At 50.6% G+C, this 16,489-nt stretch overlaps 1 protein-coding gene across 1 annotated transcript; it reads left to right on the plus strand.

Annotated features, from left to right (window-relative positions):
• The first annotated feature begins 4,451 nt into the window (after nucleotides 1–4,451).
• On the plus strand, nucleotides 4,452–16,086 carry IL10RA (interleukin 10 receptor subunit alpha). Its single transcript, XM_052653291.1, has 7 exons — nucleotides 4,452–4,565; nucleotides 6,989–7,103; nucleotides 7,704–7,894; nucleotides 9,012–9,181; nucleotides 10,055–10,202; nucleotides 12,274–12,395; nucleotides 15,157–16,086. Exons 1-7 carry the CDS (start codon nucleotides 4,499–4,501, stop codon nucleotides 16,084–16,086), a joined length of 1,743 nt encoding a protein of 580 aa, XP_052509251.1. The 5' UTR covers nucleotides 4,452–4,498.
• The last annotated feature ends 403 nt before the right edge of the window (nucleotides 16,087–16,489 follow it).

Consider the following 16,489-nt stretch of genomic DNA (forward strand, 5'->3'; position numbering starts at 1 on the left):
TTGATTCATGGACCTAACATTCCAGATTCCTATGCAATATTGACTCTTAGAGGGCACAACAAAACCTTGTGCACACAAGGACCCCACAAAATCCTGATCCAGACTTTCCTGTGAGTGTCCTGGAGTCAGGCCAATCTACAGGGAGGGAACACAACCCCACCCATCAACAGAAAATTGGATTAAAGACTTACTGAGCATGGCCTTGCTTGCCAGAGCAAGACCCAGTTTCCCCCACACCCAGTCCCTCCCATCAGGAAGCTTCCACAAGCCTCTTATCCTCATCCATCAGAGGGCAGACAGAATGAAACCACAATCGCAGAAAACTAACCAAACTGATCACATGGATTGCAGCCTTGTCTAACTCAAGGAAACTATGAGCCATGCCATGTAGGGCCACCCGAGATGGATGGGTCATGATAGAGAGTTCTGACAAAACATTGTCCACCAGAGAAGGGAATGGCAAATCCCTTCAGTATTCTTGCCTTGAGAACACCATGAACGTTATGCTGATGTGTTACAATGAGTATATAATGAAGCACAAGGTCTAGTGGAAGTCAGCTTGCCCGCCATCTGGAACTCTTTTGGTTCTAGTCTGTTTATGCCGTGTCCTTGGGCTATGTCATTCTTCCAAAGGTTGTGCCCTATCCCCTTCCCTCCTGTTTCACTACCCTGCAGTGGTGCCCATGAAGAAGCACCAACTGGAAGAGCAACATGAAGTAGAGTAAAAATGAGACAACAGAACCATCCAGAGAACAAAACTTGTCCTAAAATTTTCCCTGTGTGACTACAGGGGCAAGGTCTCTACCCAGCTCTGCCCACATGTTCTCTGGGGCTCCTCACATTCCCTCTTCCCACCACACTTGGCCCTGAACTCTTCTTCCTCCCCCACACTCACCCTCTCTTCTTTCTCTCTCTCAACTCACTAGACACTTTTCCAAGAACTCTTCCAAAATTAGGAAGGGCATTGTTTATACAGTGGTAAAAGCATAACCGCTGGAGTCAAACAGACCTGGGCTATAATCTTAGCTCTGCCACTCGCTGGCTTAGTGATGCACACAGGAATGCATCCTTCTCCATCTATAAAACATTAATAATTATGTCAACCTGGCAGGGTAGTAACAAGGATCAGATGAGACAATATTTGAGCCTCAATCAGGGTAGTTAATGTTAGCTGCTGTAACAAAAATTCCAAAATCTTGTGGCTATAGTAAGAGGTCACTACTCACTCAAGTCACAGGCTGATGTAGATTGGGTGTCTTTCCTGTATAGCTCCTCTCCAAGAGGTGAGGTGATTCAAGGACCCCAGTTCCTTCCATTCTCTTGAAGTCCTCCAATCAGCCCCCTCCACTGGCTGACAGAATAGCAAAGACAGAGTTAAGAGGCCAGGCCAGGAAATAGCTCCCATCAATTCAACTCTACATTGGTTAAAACCCAGTTACATGTTCCACCTAACTGCAAGGCAAGCTAGGAGATTTAGTTGTCATGTGTATCCAGGAAGAGGAAATGGGATTGCTAACCATCTAGCCAGTCTCTGATACAATATATTAAGTATTTAGCAGAAGGACTGATACACAGTAAGACCTCAGTACATAAAAGATACTATTATAATTACTCTCTATTGGTACTGATATGAATACCAGAAATCACTGAAACTTAGCTGGACTTTTCACAACATTGAGATTGAAAACTGAATACAAACCAGAATAAACACTGAATTTCTTAAAAGAAAACTATATTGCAATCATACAGCTGACACAATTCCTGTTCTAGGTGCTTTCTTTGAGGCACCAGGATACACGGGAATAGTCTACATTTAAGTGCTGACTCTGCCCCAAGCAAAACATTAAACTATGTCAGTCATGGTGGTTTCCTCTGTTTTAATTAGGAATGCTAATTTATCCACTTTACAGGATGCTTTTTTAAAATGCCACATTCCCTCTTATCTAAGCAAATACTTCCCTCTGTCTGATCACTCTCCCTGTCTCTTCTTCACCCAGCCACCTCCTACTGATTCCTCAGGTCTCAGTTTAGATGTCACCTCCTCCAGGAAGCCTTCCTTATCCTCAGCCACAGTCGTGGTAGAGTGTCTGTTTCCTGTGTCCCCATGTGAGCCTGTACTTCCCTTCCCAGAACACTTACCACAGCATATTAAAAATCTGTTTACTTTCTGTCTCTAGCTGAGTGTTCATTTCTTGGGGGAAGGGACCTTGTTTTCATCACCGTTTTATCCTCAGCCTCAACAATGTGCAGGCATATAATATCCCCGGGCACATAATGATTTGCAGTAAATTTATGTCATAAGAATGTATTAAGAAAAAAAGAATGAATTAAGAATCCTGATCCTTCTTAAAATGGTGAGAGGAGTATAGACTTGTAAACTCTTGCAACTCAACACAAAACTAAAAGTAAAGACAAGTTTAGGAAGACACTGTGCAGCATATGCCTCCTTATAAAGGTCAACGGGAACTAAGAAGTCATTTCAGACAGTAGCCACACCCTTGGGTCATGCCTTGGTACTTGTGAGCAACCGGCCATCTTTCAATCTCTCAATTGAGCAGCGGAGGATGCAAAAAATATCCTCATGCATTAAAAACCCTGGGACCCTTTTCCTCTGTGCTGATGTGAAAGTGTGACAAGAGCTGTCCACTTAAGCTGACCTTGACTGACCATATGTCTTGCTGGGCTTGCATATAGCATGCTCCACTATCTATGTGGCTGGTGCATCCCTGACCTTCAATGACCACTATCAAAAAATGATGTCTTTCTAGTCCCAAGGTAGACTCTCAGATGCAGGACTGGACTTCCATGCCCCACGCCTCTGTCACACACACACACACAGTCTGAACCACAGAGGTGAAGCAGACAGTTTGTCCCCCATACTCTGATATCTTCTATGCACCTAGAGCAAAGTCTCAGATGCTCCAATTGACAGAGATATGACTGACGATGTTTACCCAGTTCTCCCAGAGCACTCTTGTTCAGTCACCAAGTCGTGCCTGACTCTGTGACCCAATGGACTGCAGCATGCTAGGCTTCCCTGTCTTTCCCTGTCTCCCGGAGTTTGCTCAAATTCATGCCCATTACGTCAGTTATGCTATCAAACCAGGTTCTTGTCCTCTGCTGCCCCCTTCTCCTCCCACCTTCAATCTCTCCCAGCGTCAGAGTCTTTTCCAATGAATCAGCTCTTCATATCAGGTGGCCAAAGTATTGGAGCTTCAGCTTCAGCATCAGTCCTTCCAATGAATATTCAGGGTTGATTTCCTTTAGGATTGACCCGGTTTGATCTTCTTGCTGTCCAAGGGACTCTCAGGAGTCTTCTCCAGCACCAAAGTTTGAAAGCATCAATTCTTCCACGTTTGGCCTTCGTTATGATCCAAGTCTCACATCTGCACATGACTACTGGAAAAACTATAGCTTTGAGTACACAGACCTTTGTTAGCAAAATGATGTATCTGCTTTTTAATGGCTTAGATGGTTAAGTATCTGTCTACAATGTGGGAGAGCCGGGTTCAATCCCTGGGTCGGGAAGATCCCCTGGAGAAGGAAATGGCAATCCATTCCAGTACTATTGCCTAGAAAATCCCATGGACAGAGGAGCCTGGTAGGCTACAGTCCATGGGGTAGCAGAGTCGGACACGACTGAGCGACTTCACTTTCACTTAGCTGTGTCATAGCTTTCCTTCCAAGGAGTGTCTTTTAATTTCATGGCTGCAGTCATCATCTGCAGTGATTTTGGAGTGTGTGTGTGTGTGTGTGTGTGTGTGTGTGTGTGTGTGTGTGGTGGTGGTCGGGGGTAACATGAGATTTCAGGCAGGTGAGGGAAACTAAAAAAGTCTGGAAGACATCATGAGCACCCCTTCGAAAACATTAAGCAGGTAGGAATCTGCCTATTTTACTCTAAGTTTAGCTCAGAGCCCTACACCAAGGTACCTGGCACTGCCAGGGCTCACACACGTACCTGTCCTCTCACACATTCCTTGAGCACAATCTCCTTCCCCAACTCGTACCTCCGTACAATTTGCTCTGACACCCTCACCCCACCTTCCGCGTCCACGAGGCAACGCTGCCCCTCGCGTTGCCTCTGTGGGCCATCTCCCCCCTTCCCCGAACCTGTGCCCGAAAACACACGCCAACACACACACCCCTCCAGGCTACCCAGACTGCTTTCACTCTATTGCACTGGAGGCCCCGGGAGGCAAGGAAGGTGAGTTGACCAAACCCGGTCCCCGGCCGGGACGGCAAGACCCCGCCCCGGCGCTCCCCAGCTTCCTGTCCACGAGCTTGGGCAGTCCGCGCACCGGGCGGCGGGCTCGACTCCCTGACGTAGCGGCGTGTGGGCGGGACGCCTCGAGGCCCCGCCCTCCTGACGTCAGCCTCGCGGGGCGTGAGCGGACTCGCCAGCCTGAGGTTTCAGTCGCAGCCGAGTAGAGCCGCTGCGGGAGGCGAGCTTCCCGGCTCCGGCTTTGTCCCCGGCACGGGAGAATGCGGTGCGCCCAGGATGCTGCCGCGCCAGATAGTGAAGCTGGCGGCGCTCCTCAGCCTGCTCCTCGGCTCCCGCGCGCACGGTAAGGATCTGGGTCTAGCCTCGCCCTCTCCGCGCCCATCCCGCTCCCTCTCCCACCGGTTGTCAACTGTGCATTAAAGTTCTGCCTCCCACGGAGAACCCCGTCTGACTGACCTGCCCTCGATGGAGAGAGGCACCCATTATCTCCCCTCTCCCCGAATCTCCCGCGTTCTGGCAAGCCTGAGTCTCAGGCTCACACGTTGTAGACGTCTAAACAGGCTGAGATTGACTGGGGTAGTGGGGAAGTGTGGATAAAGAAGTTAAATGACCACCCCCCTTCAACTCACTGCCCACCCACGTCCCGGTGAGTCATAAATTCAGCCCTGACTCTTTTGTTGTTCTAGTTCAAATTATGGGACTGGTGGTCCCTCTGGGAAATTACTTTTATCTCAGTCTGACTCTACTTTCCCTTAGCTCTCCGATTAACCTGTTTGTTTCCCCGTGCCATGTCACCCCTCAACTCTTTTCCTCCACCATCACCTGTCACCCCCATCATATCATCCGTTCTCCTCCTTTAGCCCCCAGAGCATTCCCACTGCCGCCTGCCTCTTCTTTCCTACTGTTACCCTTTAGCTCTCCCAACCCAGCTAGATGTCCTGGAAAGTTTCTGCAATTGAAAAGCTAAATCCTGAAGGGAGAGAATGAAAGGGCGGGGAGTCCCAAGAACAGAGGCAGAGAGAGCAGGGAGAGAGCCAGAATATGAAGTAAAACATGAGGTCACCATTCACATGATCGAGAGCCGATTTGGGGATGTGCAACCCAAACACCGCAGAGACCCACTGTACTTTTCACTTTCCATGTACTCTTCTGAAATTGAGAAACCGACTTGAGGATCGAAAACAGTATAAGAAAGAAAGCAAAAAAGCATTATTAGAGAGACGATTAGAAGTTAGAGAACCAGGGCAACCTGGGAGTCGCTGTCAGATGCAGACACATTAAGGGATTGGGGAGAGATGAAGAACTGGGTGTTGGCATTGGCCTTGACATGCTTCATTGCACTTAATGGGCAAATCTTCATTGCAAGACTCTTAAAGTAGGTCTATTTATCGCATTCTTACAAATGAGAAGATTTCTGCTAGGTTAAATGATTTGCCCAAGTCACACTAGCAAGTGCTAGTTTGCAGCTCTTGAAGTTAATTTTCCTTGATGAATGGTGTGTGGAGGAGGGAGGGGAAGACAGGAGGTGGATAGAGGCTTTGGTATTTAGTATCTTCCCTGATGGCTCAGGTGATAAAGAATCTGCCTGCAGTGCAGGAGATGAGGGTTCTATCCGTGGGTCGGGAAGATCCCCTAGAGGAGGAAATGGCAACCCACTCCAGTATTCTTGCCTGGAGAATTCCATGGACAGAGGAACCTGGCAAGCTACAGTCCATGGGGTTGGTCTCAAAGAGTCCAACACGGCTGGGCGACTAACACACACACATCTCACCTTGGAGCCAAGGGTGCCAGCTCTTTGTGGAAATGTCCTGGCCCAGTCTAGGACCAGGACTATTTATTGTATTCAGGCTGAGTCTGGATATCTGGGTGCAGTAAAGCTCTCCTGGAAGCTGGGGAATGGGGCAACCACTCAACTTGGGCTTCTGCGAAGAGAAACAGGTAGATGCCAATGAGGCGGATATCTGTGTACCAAAGAACTCCAGAGAGGGGGGCCTTGGGTTAAGGCCAGAACTGGGGCCAGAGTGGGAACCAGATGTGGGGTGGGAAGCAGACCTTGGGATAGGGCTGGAGCAGGCACAGGGATTGGGCACAGCCAGGGACCAGCTCATCTGAGAGCTCACTATGGGCACAGATTAAATCTCTGCCCCTCCCTTCTTGCCTGGAATGCATTACACCCAGCTTGTCTCTTCTCACTTCTGCTTCTGATCCCAGATAGCACAGGATGGTGATTTAAGGACACATTCGTTCTGGGATAAGATCCATCTGGATTCAAGGGCCCATTCTACCCCTTACTATCCCCACTGACCTTGGGCAAGTCACTTAAAATCTCTGAACCTTCATTGCTTCTCTGGTAAACTTGGGGTAATAGATGCCTACCTTGTATGACTACCGTGGTAATTAAATGAGACACAGTATATGTAAAGCACTTAGCTGAGTGCTCAATAAATAGGCTTCCCTGGGGGCTCAGCGGTAAACAGTCCACCTGCAATGCAGGAGACTTAAGAGACATGGGTTCAATCCCTGGGTCGGGAAGATCCCCTGGAGGAGGACATGGCAACCCACTCCAGTATTCTTGCCTGGAGAATCCCATGGACAGAGGAGCCTGGCAGGACAGAGCCCATAGAGTCCCAAAGAGTCAGACACGACTGAAGCAACTTAGCAGGCAGGCAGAATGCTTGCAGCCGTCTGCGGTAGCGTCTCTTCCCCAGGGTGGGTGGGGGGAGGCTCTGCTACCTCTGGTACTGACACTCTCCTCTCTTTGGACAGAACTGCCTAGGCCTCCGTCTGTGTGGTTTGAAGCGGAGTTTTTCCACCACGTCCTCTTCTGGACGCCCATCCCAAACCCGTCTGAAAGTACCTATTATGAAGTGGAGCTCCTGAAGTAAGCAAAAAGGGAGGTGGAGAAAGGAGGGAGATGAGTGAGGAAGTGGGAGATGGCATCCCCTTCTACCCCCTGGCATGGGAAGATGCCTGCCTTGTTACTGAAATGACACCAGGAGAGACCCTGGCACATATCCATCAGTTGACAAGTACTGATCAAGTCTCATGTGCACTGAGCAGTATGCTGGGAGCTTGGGATGAGAAAGCCAAGCCTTTACCCTCAAGATTTTTCCATCCTATTGGAAAAACAGGAAAAGCATCCATAAGACAGTTGGAGAACAAGGAAGCCCTAAGGACTGCAGATGAAATTGGGAGGAGGAAGAAAGTGGGCTGTGTTGCAGAGACTAGTAGCAAGTCTTCCTGTAGGAGTTGGCATTTGAGCTACTCATATTCCAATCTGAGAGTCTTTTGGGCCATAGAGAAACTGGCTCAGAGCCCCAGAACCAAGGGAGATCCCCTTGCAACTGGATGCCCATACTAGAGGGAATGCCCTGAGGGCTGTATTGTCTTGTGAGCTCTCCCCTGGCCCCTTGCTTCCCTCCTAAAGGAGGCAGGTTGAAGCACAAGTTCCTCTCCCCATGCCTACTCTGCTCTCTCACAGGTATGGAGTAGAGCCCACCTACTGGAAGCGCATCCTGAACTGTAGCCAGATGCTGGTGATGTCCTGTGATGTCACTCTGGAGACCCTGGACCTGTATCGCAGCAACAGTTACCGAGCCAGAGTCCGGGCAGTGGACGGAAGCCAGCATTCCAACTGGACCTTTCCTGAAACCCGCTTCTCCATAGATGAAGGTGCTTCTCCTCCCCTGGGCCTAGAGCATGGCTTTCAGGCTCCTTTCCAGCCAGAAGCTCTTGTCTAGACCTTTGCTCTCTGTTCCCATAGCTTGCCACATCCACCTGGCTTTCTAGTCAGGGATTTAGTTGCTCAAAGAAACCTGAGTCAGGACTTTGGAGAAAGTTTAGATGAAAATAGCCAAGTTGTTCAAGATTTAAAAGGGAACTGGAGTTGTTTATCCTACAGAAGAGAAGTCTTGGGGTGAGCTGGAACAGCTGAATCATGAGGGCCAGATTGGTATACTTGTAGGGTTCTGAGAGAGGAAGTGAATCCATAAGCACTCAGCATTGGGCCACAAGCAACAGGCAGAATTTGAATCTGGTCCTGCTGCCTTTAGGAAAGAATTCCCTGAGATCAGGGCGTGGGGCTTTGAAACAGTGAAAGTGAAAGTGAAGTGAAGTTGCTCATTCACGTCCAACTGTTTGCGACCCCATGGACACCAGGCTCCTCCATCCATGGGATTTTCTAGGCAACAGTACTGGAGTGGGTTGCCATTTCCTTCTCCAGGGAATCTTCCCAACCCAGGGATCGAACTCAGGTCTCCTGTATTGTAGACAGACGCTTTACTGTCTGAGCCACCAGGGAAGTCCATTTGAAGCAGTGAAGTGCTGCTGAAATCAAGTTGGGAGTTTCTCTCTGTAGAGAGTAGTGAAAAGGATGATAAGCCCCAAATGTGATAGGATTCTTTCATTCTGCAGATTGGGACTGACTGTGCTCTTATGTGTATGGCAAGCCTGCCCTGCAGAAGTCAGAATGATGCTCTTGGAGGGCATTGTCTCCCAAATGCCTGTTCACAGGCCGGTACTTCACTAGCTACAGAAATATGACTGAGAAGTGTGTTTAAAATAGATGTTACCTGGGCCCCGCTTCCAAAATTCCGATTCACTGTGTCTTGAGTGGGTCCAGACATCTGTTTTTAGCCCTCTACCCCAGAAATTCCTTATGTGCTGCCAGGTTGGAAGACCTGTAATACAGGTTTTAGAGTGGGAAGAACTTGACCTTGGAGGCCAGGGATGGATGAGGTGCCCAGGCCTCCCCGGCCCAGCAGCCTCATGGTTCTGTCTCCCCACCCAGTGACTCTGACGGTCGCCAGCGTGAAGCTCGAGATGCACAACGGTAACATCGTTGGGGCCATCCAGCTTCCCAGGCCCAAGGTGGCCCCTGAAGGCGACACGTATGAAAACATCTTCCACAACTTCCGGGAGTACCAGATTGAGGTTCGCAAGGTACCAGGACTCTATGAGGTACGGGTTCTCCACGGTCAGACTTGCCTGTCTCCTGGGGCCAGAAGTGCCTGTTGTCCTCCCCTTGGGAACTTTACCTGCAAAGTCAGGGAGGTTGTGAGGTGGATGAGGGGTGGGGAGGGAGGGTTGAGATGGCCTCAGTCCTCAAGTATGTGCTTCTGCCAGGTGGCAGGGAAGGCAGTGCCTGCTAGGTGTCTGTGGGACATTGTATAACTACAGGGGACATTGTATAGCTATGGTTTCCAATCCTCTTGTAGGCAGAGATTTTATTTTCTTTTATAGCTGGGGAAATGAGGCTCCAGGAGGCCCTGTAAGCACGCTCCCATAAGTGAGGGACCTGGAACCACAAAATCCATCTTCTTTCCTATACACCATGGGCTTCCCAGGTGGTGCCCAGTCATAAAGAACCCTCCTGCCAGTGCAGGAGATGTAAGAGACATGGGTTTAATCCCTGAGTCGGGATGATCCCCTGGAGGAGGGCATGGCACACCACTCCAATATTCTTGCCTGGAGAATCCCATGGACAGAGGAGTCTGGTGGGCTGTAGTCCATGGGGTCACAAAGAGTCGGACATGACTAAATCAACTTGGCATGCATGCATGCATCCCTTTCCGCCACAGTTGACTCCAGCCCCTTCTGGGAAGGTCCTCAGTATCTATAAAACACTTCCTTTTCTCTTTTAGTACAAAATAAATCATGATAATCACAGAGATCTTGGGCTGCATTGATGAAGCAGGGTTTGTCAACCTTAGAAAAAGAACACTGGAGGAGGTTGACTTTCAGTGCTTTAGAGTATCTCTAACAGCCCCTCCGGCTCTCATGTGCCATGGAACAAGGATATCATGTTTATTGCTCTGGTTGTTTTCATTTCAGTCCCATGGCAAGGTCAAAAATGAAAGTTTCAAACTCCCAATCCCGAGAGGGGTGGGAGAGTTCTGCGTCAGGGTGAAACCGTCTGTCGGCTCCCGAGTGAACAAAGAGGTCTGGTCCAAGGAGGAGTGCATCTTGCTCACCTCACAGTGTGAGTTGCCTGGGGCTGCTGTCCGGGCAGGAGGGAGGCAAGGGGGAGGGAGGCAGGGGGGAAGGAGGCAGGGCTGCCGCTGAGGGGCACTGTGATGGCTCCCCACCTGCCAGCACAGCCCTCCATCCTCACCCAGCTCCTGGGAAAGAGCTCCTGTTGTCCCGATTTTAGAGATATGGGAACTGAGGCTCAGGACCTACAAGCTACTTCCAGGCTGTGGTCACGGTGCCGGGCCTCCCAGCTGTGCGGGTGTTTCCTCCAGAGCCCAGCTAAGCTCCCAGGAGCCCTTCCCAGCCCCGCTTAGTCAGCTGCGACGGTTCCTGTTTGTCATATTCCTTGGCTGAATGGAACTGGGGACCCCAAGGGCGTCTTAGAACGTTCCCTCCTCCCCCTCAGAGGAAGCAGAACTAAGCTGGCTCTTCTCCGCAGCTGCAAAAGTCAGCAGACACTATGCCAGGCTCCCAACCAAGTGCTGGTGGGGTGGAGGGGGGGTGACGGGGGGGTGGCGGGCAAGGGTGTATGGGATGTGAAGTCCGTGGTTCTGCCCACAGGGATCTTACTGTCTGCCTGGGAAGACAGGGCATGGCAAGAGGAGGCTGCATCTAGCTACCTGGGATAGTATAAGTTGAACGCCTAGCAGGTGATGTCAACAGTCAGTGGGCTGGGAGAGTGCCCGGTCCAGTCGGGGCAGCGTCCAGCAGTGACCAGAGGGACTCCTTGCTTTTCTACAGCACATTTCAATTTATGGCAGACACTTAGAAGCTGGTTTTATTTAAGCCTCACTCTCACTGAAGCAGAGCAAGGCACCATCTCTGTGCCACACACACTTTTTCAACATCTGCTCACTAATACAGAAATAGTTTTGTGTACAGGTCTGGGTTCAAATCTCAGCCTCACCACTTATGAAATATATCACCTTGGGCAACTTAATCTCTCTGGGCCTCAGGGTACTAGTCTATAAAAATAGGGACAGTAATAGTATTTACCTCTTAAGGTAAGAGTAAGAATCAGATAACATAAGCATTGTAGTCCCCCCTATTCCCAGGGCATAAGTTCCAAGACCCCCAGTGGCGGACCTGAAATCATGGATATATACTGTTTTTTCCTGTACATATATGCATATGATAGAGTTTAATTTATCAGTTAAATTGAAGATAAGTTAAAAGAACGTCCAAATTGCCAGCGTCATTACTCTTGCACTTTGGGGCCATGATTGAGTAAAATAAGGGTTACTTAGACAAAAGCACTGAGTACCACAACTGCCCATCTGATAACTGAGGCAGCCCCTAAGTGACACGGGCAGGATCTTCTGGACAAAGGGAGGATTCATGTCCCAGGTGGGACAGAGTGATAGAGTGGGACAGCATGAGATTTCAAGTTACTCAGAATGGCACATGATTTAACTTACCAATTATTTATTTCTGGAAATCTTCCATGTAATGTTTTTGGACCACAGGTAACTGAAACCACAGATTGGGATGGGGGGTGCTGTTTTAAAGGGCTTGGTAGATGATAAATGCTGTGTAGCTCACAGCCACCTGTGAGGTAGGCACTATTATCGTGCCATTTTGTAGATGGTAAAACTAAGGCTCAGAGAGATTGAATAATTTGTCCACGGCCTCACAGCTAGTAAGTGATAGACCTGGGATCGGAACCCAGGTCTGGCTGCTCCCAGAGCCTCCCTTCTTACCTGTTGTACCATCCTGTGCCACAGCTGTGTGTGCCATCATGTGAGTTCTGTGCAAAGACTGGCAGCAGAGCCCATGTGTTTAGTGAGGGATCCTTCAGGGTGGAGGTTGGAAAGCCAGGCAGGGATTCCCAAGAATCCAGGGACCACTCCCAGTGCAGGGGGCCTGGGTTCAATCCCTGGCCAGGAAACTAGGTTCTGCATGCCATAATTAAAAACTAAAGCAAGAATGGGGTTGTGGCCTCCAGAGTTGTGGCCTAGAAGTAGCCTGAGGGGTTGGAGGGGCGGTTACTCGGCCAGTCACTGAGAGGCCCCTGAGAGGGGCCATGGGGACCGCCCCTCCACATCCCATGGCCTACAAACCCGTCTCTCTGGACCCCACAGATTTCACAGTGACCAACATCAGCATCTTTTCCACCTTCGTCCTGCTGTTCTATGGAGCCCTGACCTTCTGTCTGATCTTCCAGCTGTATGTGCGGCGCCGGGGGAAGCTGCCTGCTGTCCTGGTGAGTCTTGCACAGAGGCCACCGCCCCATCCTTCCTTCCCAGCTCTACCAGGACTCCTAGAGGCAGGACCTCCCGGGCAGTCCATACCCTCAGCCCTGATGTTATCAGAGGCACCTTCATCAAGCACCATGGGGTCAGACGGAGAATTTGAATGCCAAGCTCATGTTGCCTTGTTGTGGCCCAGAAAAAACACAGTAATCCCAACCTGCCTCACACCATTTTGTTACTATTTGCTAATGACTGGCCGCAGACCAGCCCCTGGGCATTAGTACCTCGGAGACAGGCAGGTATAAGCCTGACTTTACAACTGAGGGAACTGAGGCAGAAAGAGATCGTTACATGCAGAGAGCCCCACAGCCAGCAAGAGTCAAGGCCAGAGCCCAGCCTTGCCATCCCTAGAGGCTGTGCTGAGTGCTCTGGAAGAGGAAGACAAGGGGCTGTGGTCAGGGTGGAGAGAGCAGCGTGGAGAGGATGCTGAGAGGAGGGCTTCCTGGAGGAAGCAGCATCTCCAGCCCTTCCTGGGAGGGGCGGGGCCGGGGGCAGGTCTCCTCTGACTACGCAGTGCTGACAGATGCTGATTTGTAGTCAGTCAGCCTCTGAAATTCAACTTGTCCCATTGAGCAGCATCTCCAGACCTCAGCCCATCTCAGGCCTGGGATTCAAACTGGACCAAAGATGGTCCCCACAACTGACATTATTGGGATGGTCAAGGACTCAGCTATAAGGAGACAGGAGCCCAGGAAAGCTCACAGATGGAAGGGGACCTTCCGCAGGGTTCCCAGGATCTCTAGGGGAAATAAGGCAAGTGGCAAAGGCCCTCTGCAATGATCTTGAGTAAGAATTCTGAGATGGGCATGGAGCGGGGAGAAGGGGGGTGAAGCTGCCTGGTGAGCGCACCATGGGGCCTGCCCTCAGGGATGGGTAAATATAAAGCAGAGCAGTGGGAGAGGACCACTGGATAGAAGTGTCTTAGTTGAGCTTGAGGAAAGACATCTAGTAAGAGAGGGGGGCAGTGGAGCTACAGTTACCAAGCACCTACAGCATGCAAAGTGTTGTACGGAAAGCAATTGAGTAAGTGGGCCCAAGAGGCTTGATTAGGCCTGGAGGGACAGCGAATGAATCAACTAGGAACTTTAATGCAAACCAGCGAAATGGACATAGACGTAGATGCAAAAATGCCAAAGGAGATGACAAGCAATCTGTAGTTTTTTGTTCCTTCTGAACATTTGGATCAGAGAATTAAATCAACGATTAACTTTAATACAAACCTTGGCCTAGATGACACAGCTGATAGAAGGCAAAGCTGGAATTTGAACCCGGAAAGTCTGGCTCCAGAATATACATCCTTAGTCACCAAGCTATATGATAGTAATAGGGATCCAACCAATAAGAGTTGCATTAGCATCATCACATACAAAGGGATCTATATGTGCAACAGTGAGTCAATAGGTCAATCTATAAACCTTAGGAGTGCCTACTATGTGCCAGCTCAGTTTAAGCAGCTCTAGGAAGAGAGTGGTCAATAAGAACAGACAACTCCTACCCTCAGGAGCTTGTGAACATTTTGTTGGGTATAGGGAGTGAGCGTATCTGTGTATATGTATGTGGGAGCACAGAAAACAAAAATTAACTCCAGAAACTAAGTGCTAGGAATAAATAAACAAGGTTAATAGGAAGCGGGGCGATCGGAAAAGCCTCTCTGAGATGACCTCTGAGCCAAGACCTGAATGATAAGAAGGATACAGTCATACAGAATGTTTGGGGAAGAGTATTCCAAGCAGGAGTAGCCTGTCCAAAGGCCCTGAGGTAGCACTGTCTGGAGCAGAAGGAACTCCAGTGCAACTGGGGCGAAAGAGCTAGGGGGAGAAGGGTTAAGCGACTTCCCGGGACTATTAGCAATTAATGGGGACTGAGCGACTTTGCTTTCAGTTTTTACTTTCATGCATTGGAGAGGAAAATGGCAACCCACTTTAGTGTTCCTGCCTGGAGAATCCCAGGGACAGGGGAGCCTGGTGGGCTGCCGTCTGTGGGGTTGCACAGAGTCGGACACGACTCAAGCGACTTAGCAGCAGCAGCAGCAGGGCCTCCTCAGCTGCTAGTTCTGTGCTTGTTCACTGACCCACACTGAAGCCAGGCTGTGTTTATGAGAGTCACACTCAGGGAGTGGAGAAATGATCTTGGTATCTCACCTCCAGCATTTTAAAAGATGAAATAAATAGCATGGAATAGGGCAGGACAGAATACAATAGAAAACGATGCACAGGCAGTAACAATAAGTATTATTTTGTGAAACTGACTTCAGTTGTATATAAATAATATATTGTGCACTATTTATATCTTATGTAACATTATTATGTAACATGTTTCTTACTCAGGGTCCTACTGGGGGGAAAAAAGTCTGAAACACATTTCTAGATCTCAATGTGTCCAGCCAGCTCTCGGGTTTGAAAAGCACTGCTGATGGAGCTGCCTGAGAATGTTCACCTTTCCTTGCAGCCTCCCATTCTGTCTGTCATTCTGTCTGAGCTCTGAGAACACGGGCTTCTTAGGTAGCTGGCCTGAGTCAAACTGAGAATTGCATGAGGAGGAAAACCCTATTCTGAAACAAAGCCAAGAGGACAAGCAACCTGTCCTGCAGGCTCTGCCACGCCCCGTCTGTTGGAGCAGTGTCTCCTGAACCCCTCGCCTCTCCCGGCTGCACTGGGGTGGGTTCCTGCCAGTGACCCTCCCGCCCCTCAAACTCTGTGCTCTCTTCCCCAGGTCTTCAAGAAGCCCAGTCCCTTCAACCTCATCAGCCAGTTTTCCCACCCAGAGACCCAAGATGCCATCCATAACCTGGACGAGGAGGCCTTCCCCAAGGTGACTCCGGAGCTGAGGAACTCAGACATGCACGGCAGCACCGACAGTGGCTTCGGCAGTGCCAAGCCATCGCTGCAGACCGATGAGCCCCAGTTCCTCCTCCCTGCCTCCGACCCCCAGGCCGGGGGCACTCTGGAAAAGGGGATGCCCCAGGAGTTGGAGAACAGCTGTGGTAGTGGGGGTAGCAGCAACAGTGCAGACAGCGGGATCTGCTTGCCAGATCCCCGCCTGTGTCCCAGCGCGGAGCCCAGCTGGGAGCCGCAGGTGGGGAGCGACAGCCGGGATCGGGAGGACAGTGGCATTGGCCTGGCCCAGAACTCTAGGGGACAGCCTGAGGATGCTCAGGGTGGCTCAGCTTCAGGCCATGTGAGTCCCCTGGGACCTGAGGAGCCTGCGGAAGAAGACTCAGTGGCAGGGGCCTTCCAGGGCTACCTGAAGCAGACCCAGTGCCCAGAAGAGAAGGCAGCCCAGGCAGGCGGCCTGGAAGAAGAGTCTTCCTCAACAGAGGACCTTGACCCCCAGTGCAGGATGTGCCTGGATACTGAGGCGGGCTGGCCTCTACCAGCCCTGGCCAAGGGCTATGTGCAACAGGACCCCCCAGAAATGATTCTTGCTCCTTTGCAGACCCCTGAAGGACAGTGGGACCGACCAACTGAGGACTGGCCATTCCTGGGCTTGACCAGCTGTGGCGACCTCGGCACATCTGACTGGAGCTTTGCCCATGACTTTGCCCCTCTGGATTGTGTGCCGGCCCCGGGCGGTCTCCTGGGCAGTTTTGACTCAGACCTGGTTACCCTGCCACTGATCACCAGCCTGCAGTCAAATGAGTGAGGCAGGCTGAGGGCTTGCTTTTGATTTCAGCTGCACGCTGCCTGGACCCAGAGGATCCAGGGGCCAGAAGTGAAGCACAGTGCCAGTCTGGGCACTTTGCTGCAGGCCCAGCAGGCCCAGTAGGTGTCCAGGGCAGAAGGAAGCTACACTAACACAGGATACATAGGTGGCATTGGCCTGCTCTGCAGACAGGGCCCTGCAGACTCTGGCAGAGCTGAGAAGAGCAGGGCAGACACCTCCCCTCTCCTCAGGACATGTCCTGTGCTTTAAAGGACTCTTTGCTCAGGGGGATCATGAGGCCACCAGGCTAAAGTCAGCTCAGTGAGCCAGGCCTCCCCATTTAGGCCGTGTGTCAGGAGAGCCTCCAGCTGGATGGAGGGCTGGAAGGATAGAGGCGTCAGGG

The sequence above is a fragment of the Budorcas taxicolor genome, chromosome 15 (genome assembly GCF_023091745.1).
Source record: "Budorcas taxicolor isolate Tak-1 chromosome 15, Takin1.1, whole genome shotgun sequence".
Lineage (NCBI taxonomy): Eukaryota > Metazoa > Chordata > Mammalia > Artiodactyla > Bovidae > Budorcas > Budorcas taxicolor.

Coding starts and splice junctions, on each gene's coding strand:
- IL10RA (XM_052653291.1), top strand. CDS start 4,499: ATGCTGCCGCGCCAGATAGTGAAGCTGGCGGCGCTCCTCAGCCTGCTC. Junction 7,104..7,703: donor TATGAAGTGGAGCTCCTGAA/GTAAGCAAAAAG, acceptor GCTCTCTCACAG/GTATGGAGTAGAGCCCACCT. Junction 7,895..9,011: donor CCGCTTCTCCATAGATGAAG/GTGCTTCTCCTC, acceptor CTCCCCACCCAG/TGACTCTGACGGTCGCCAGC.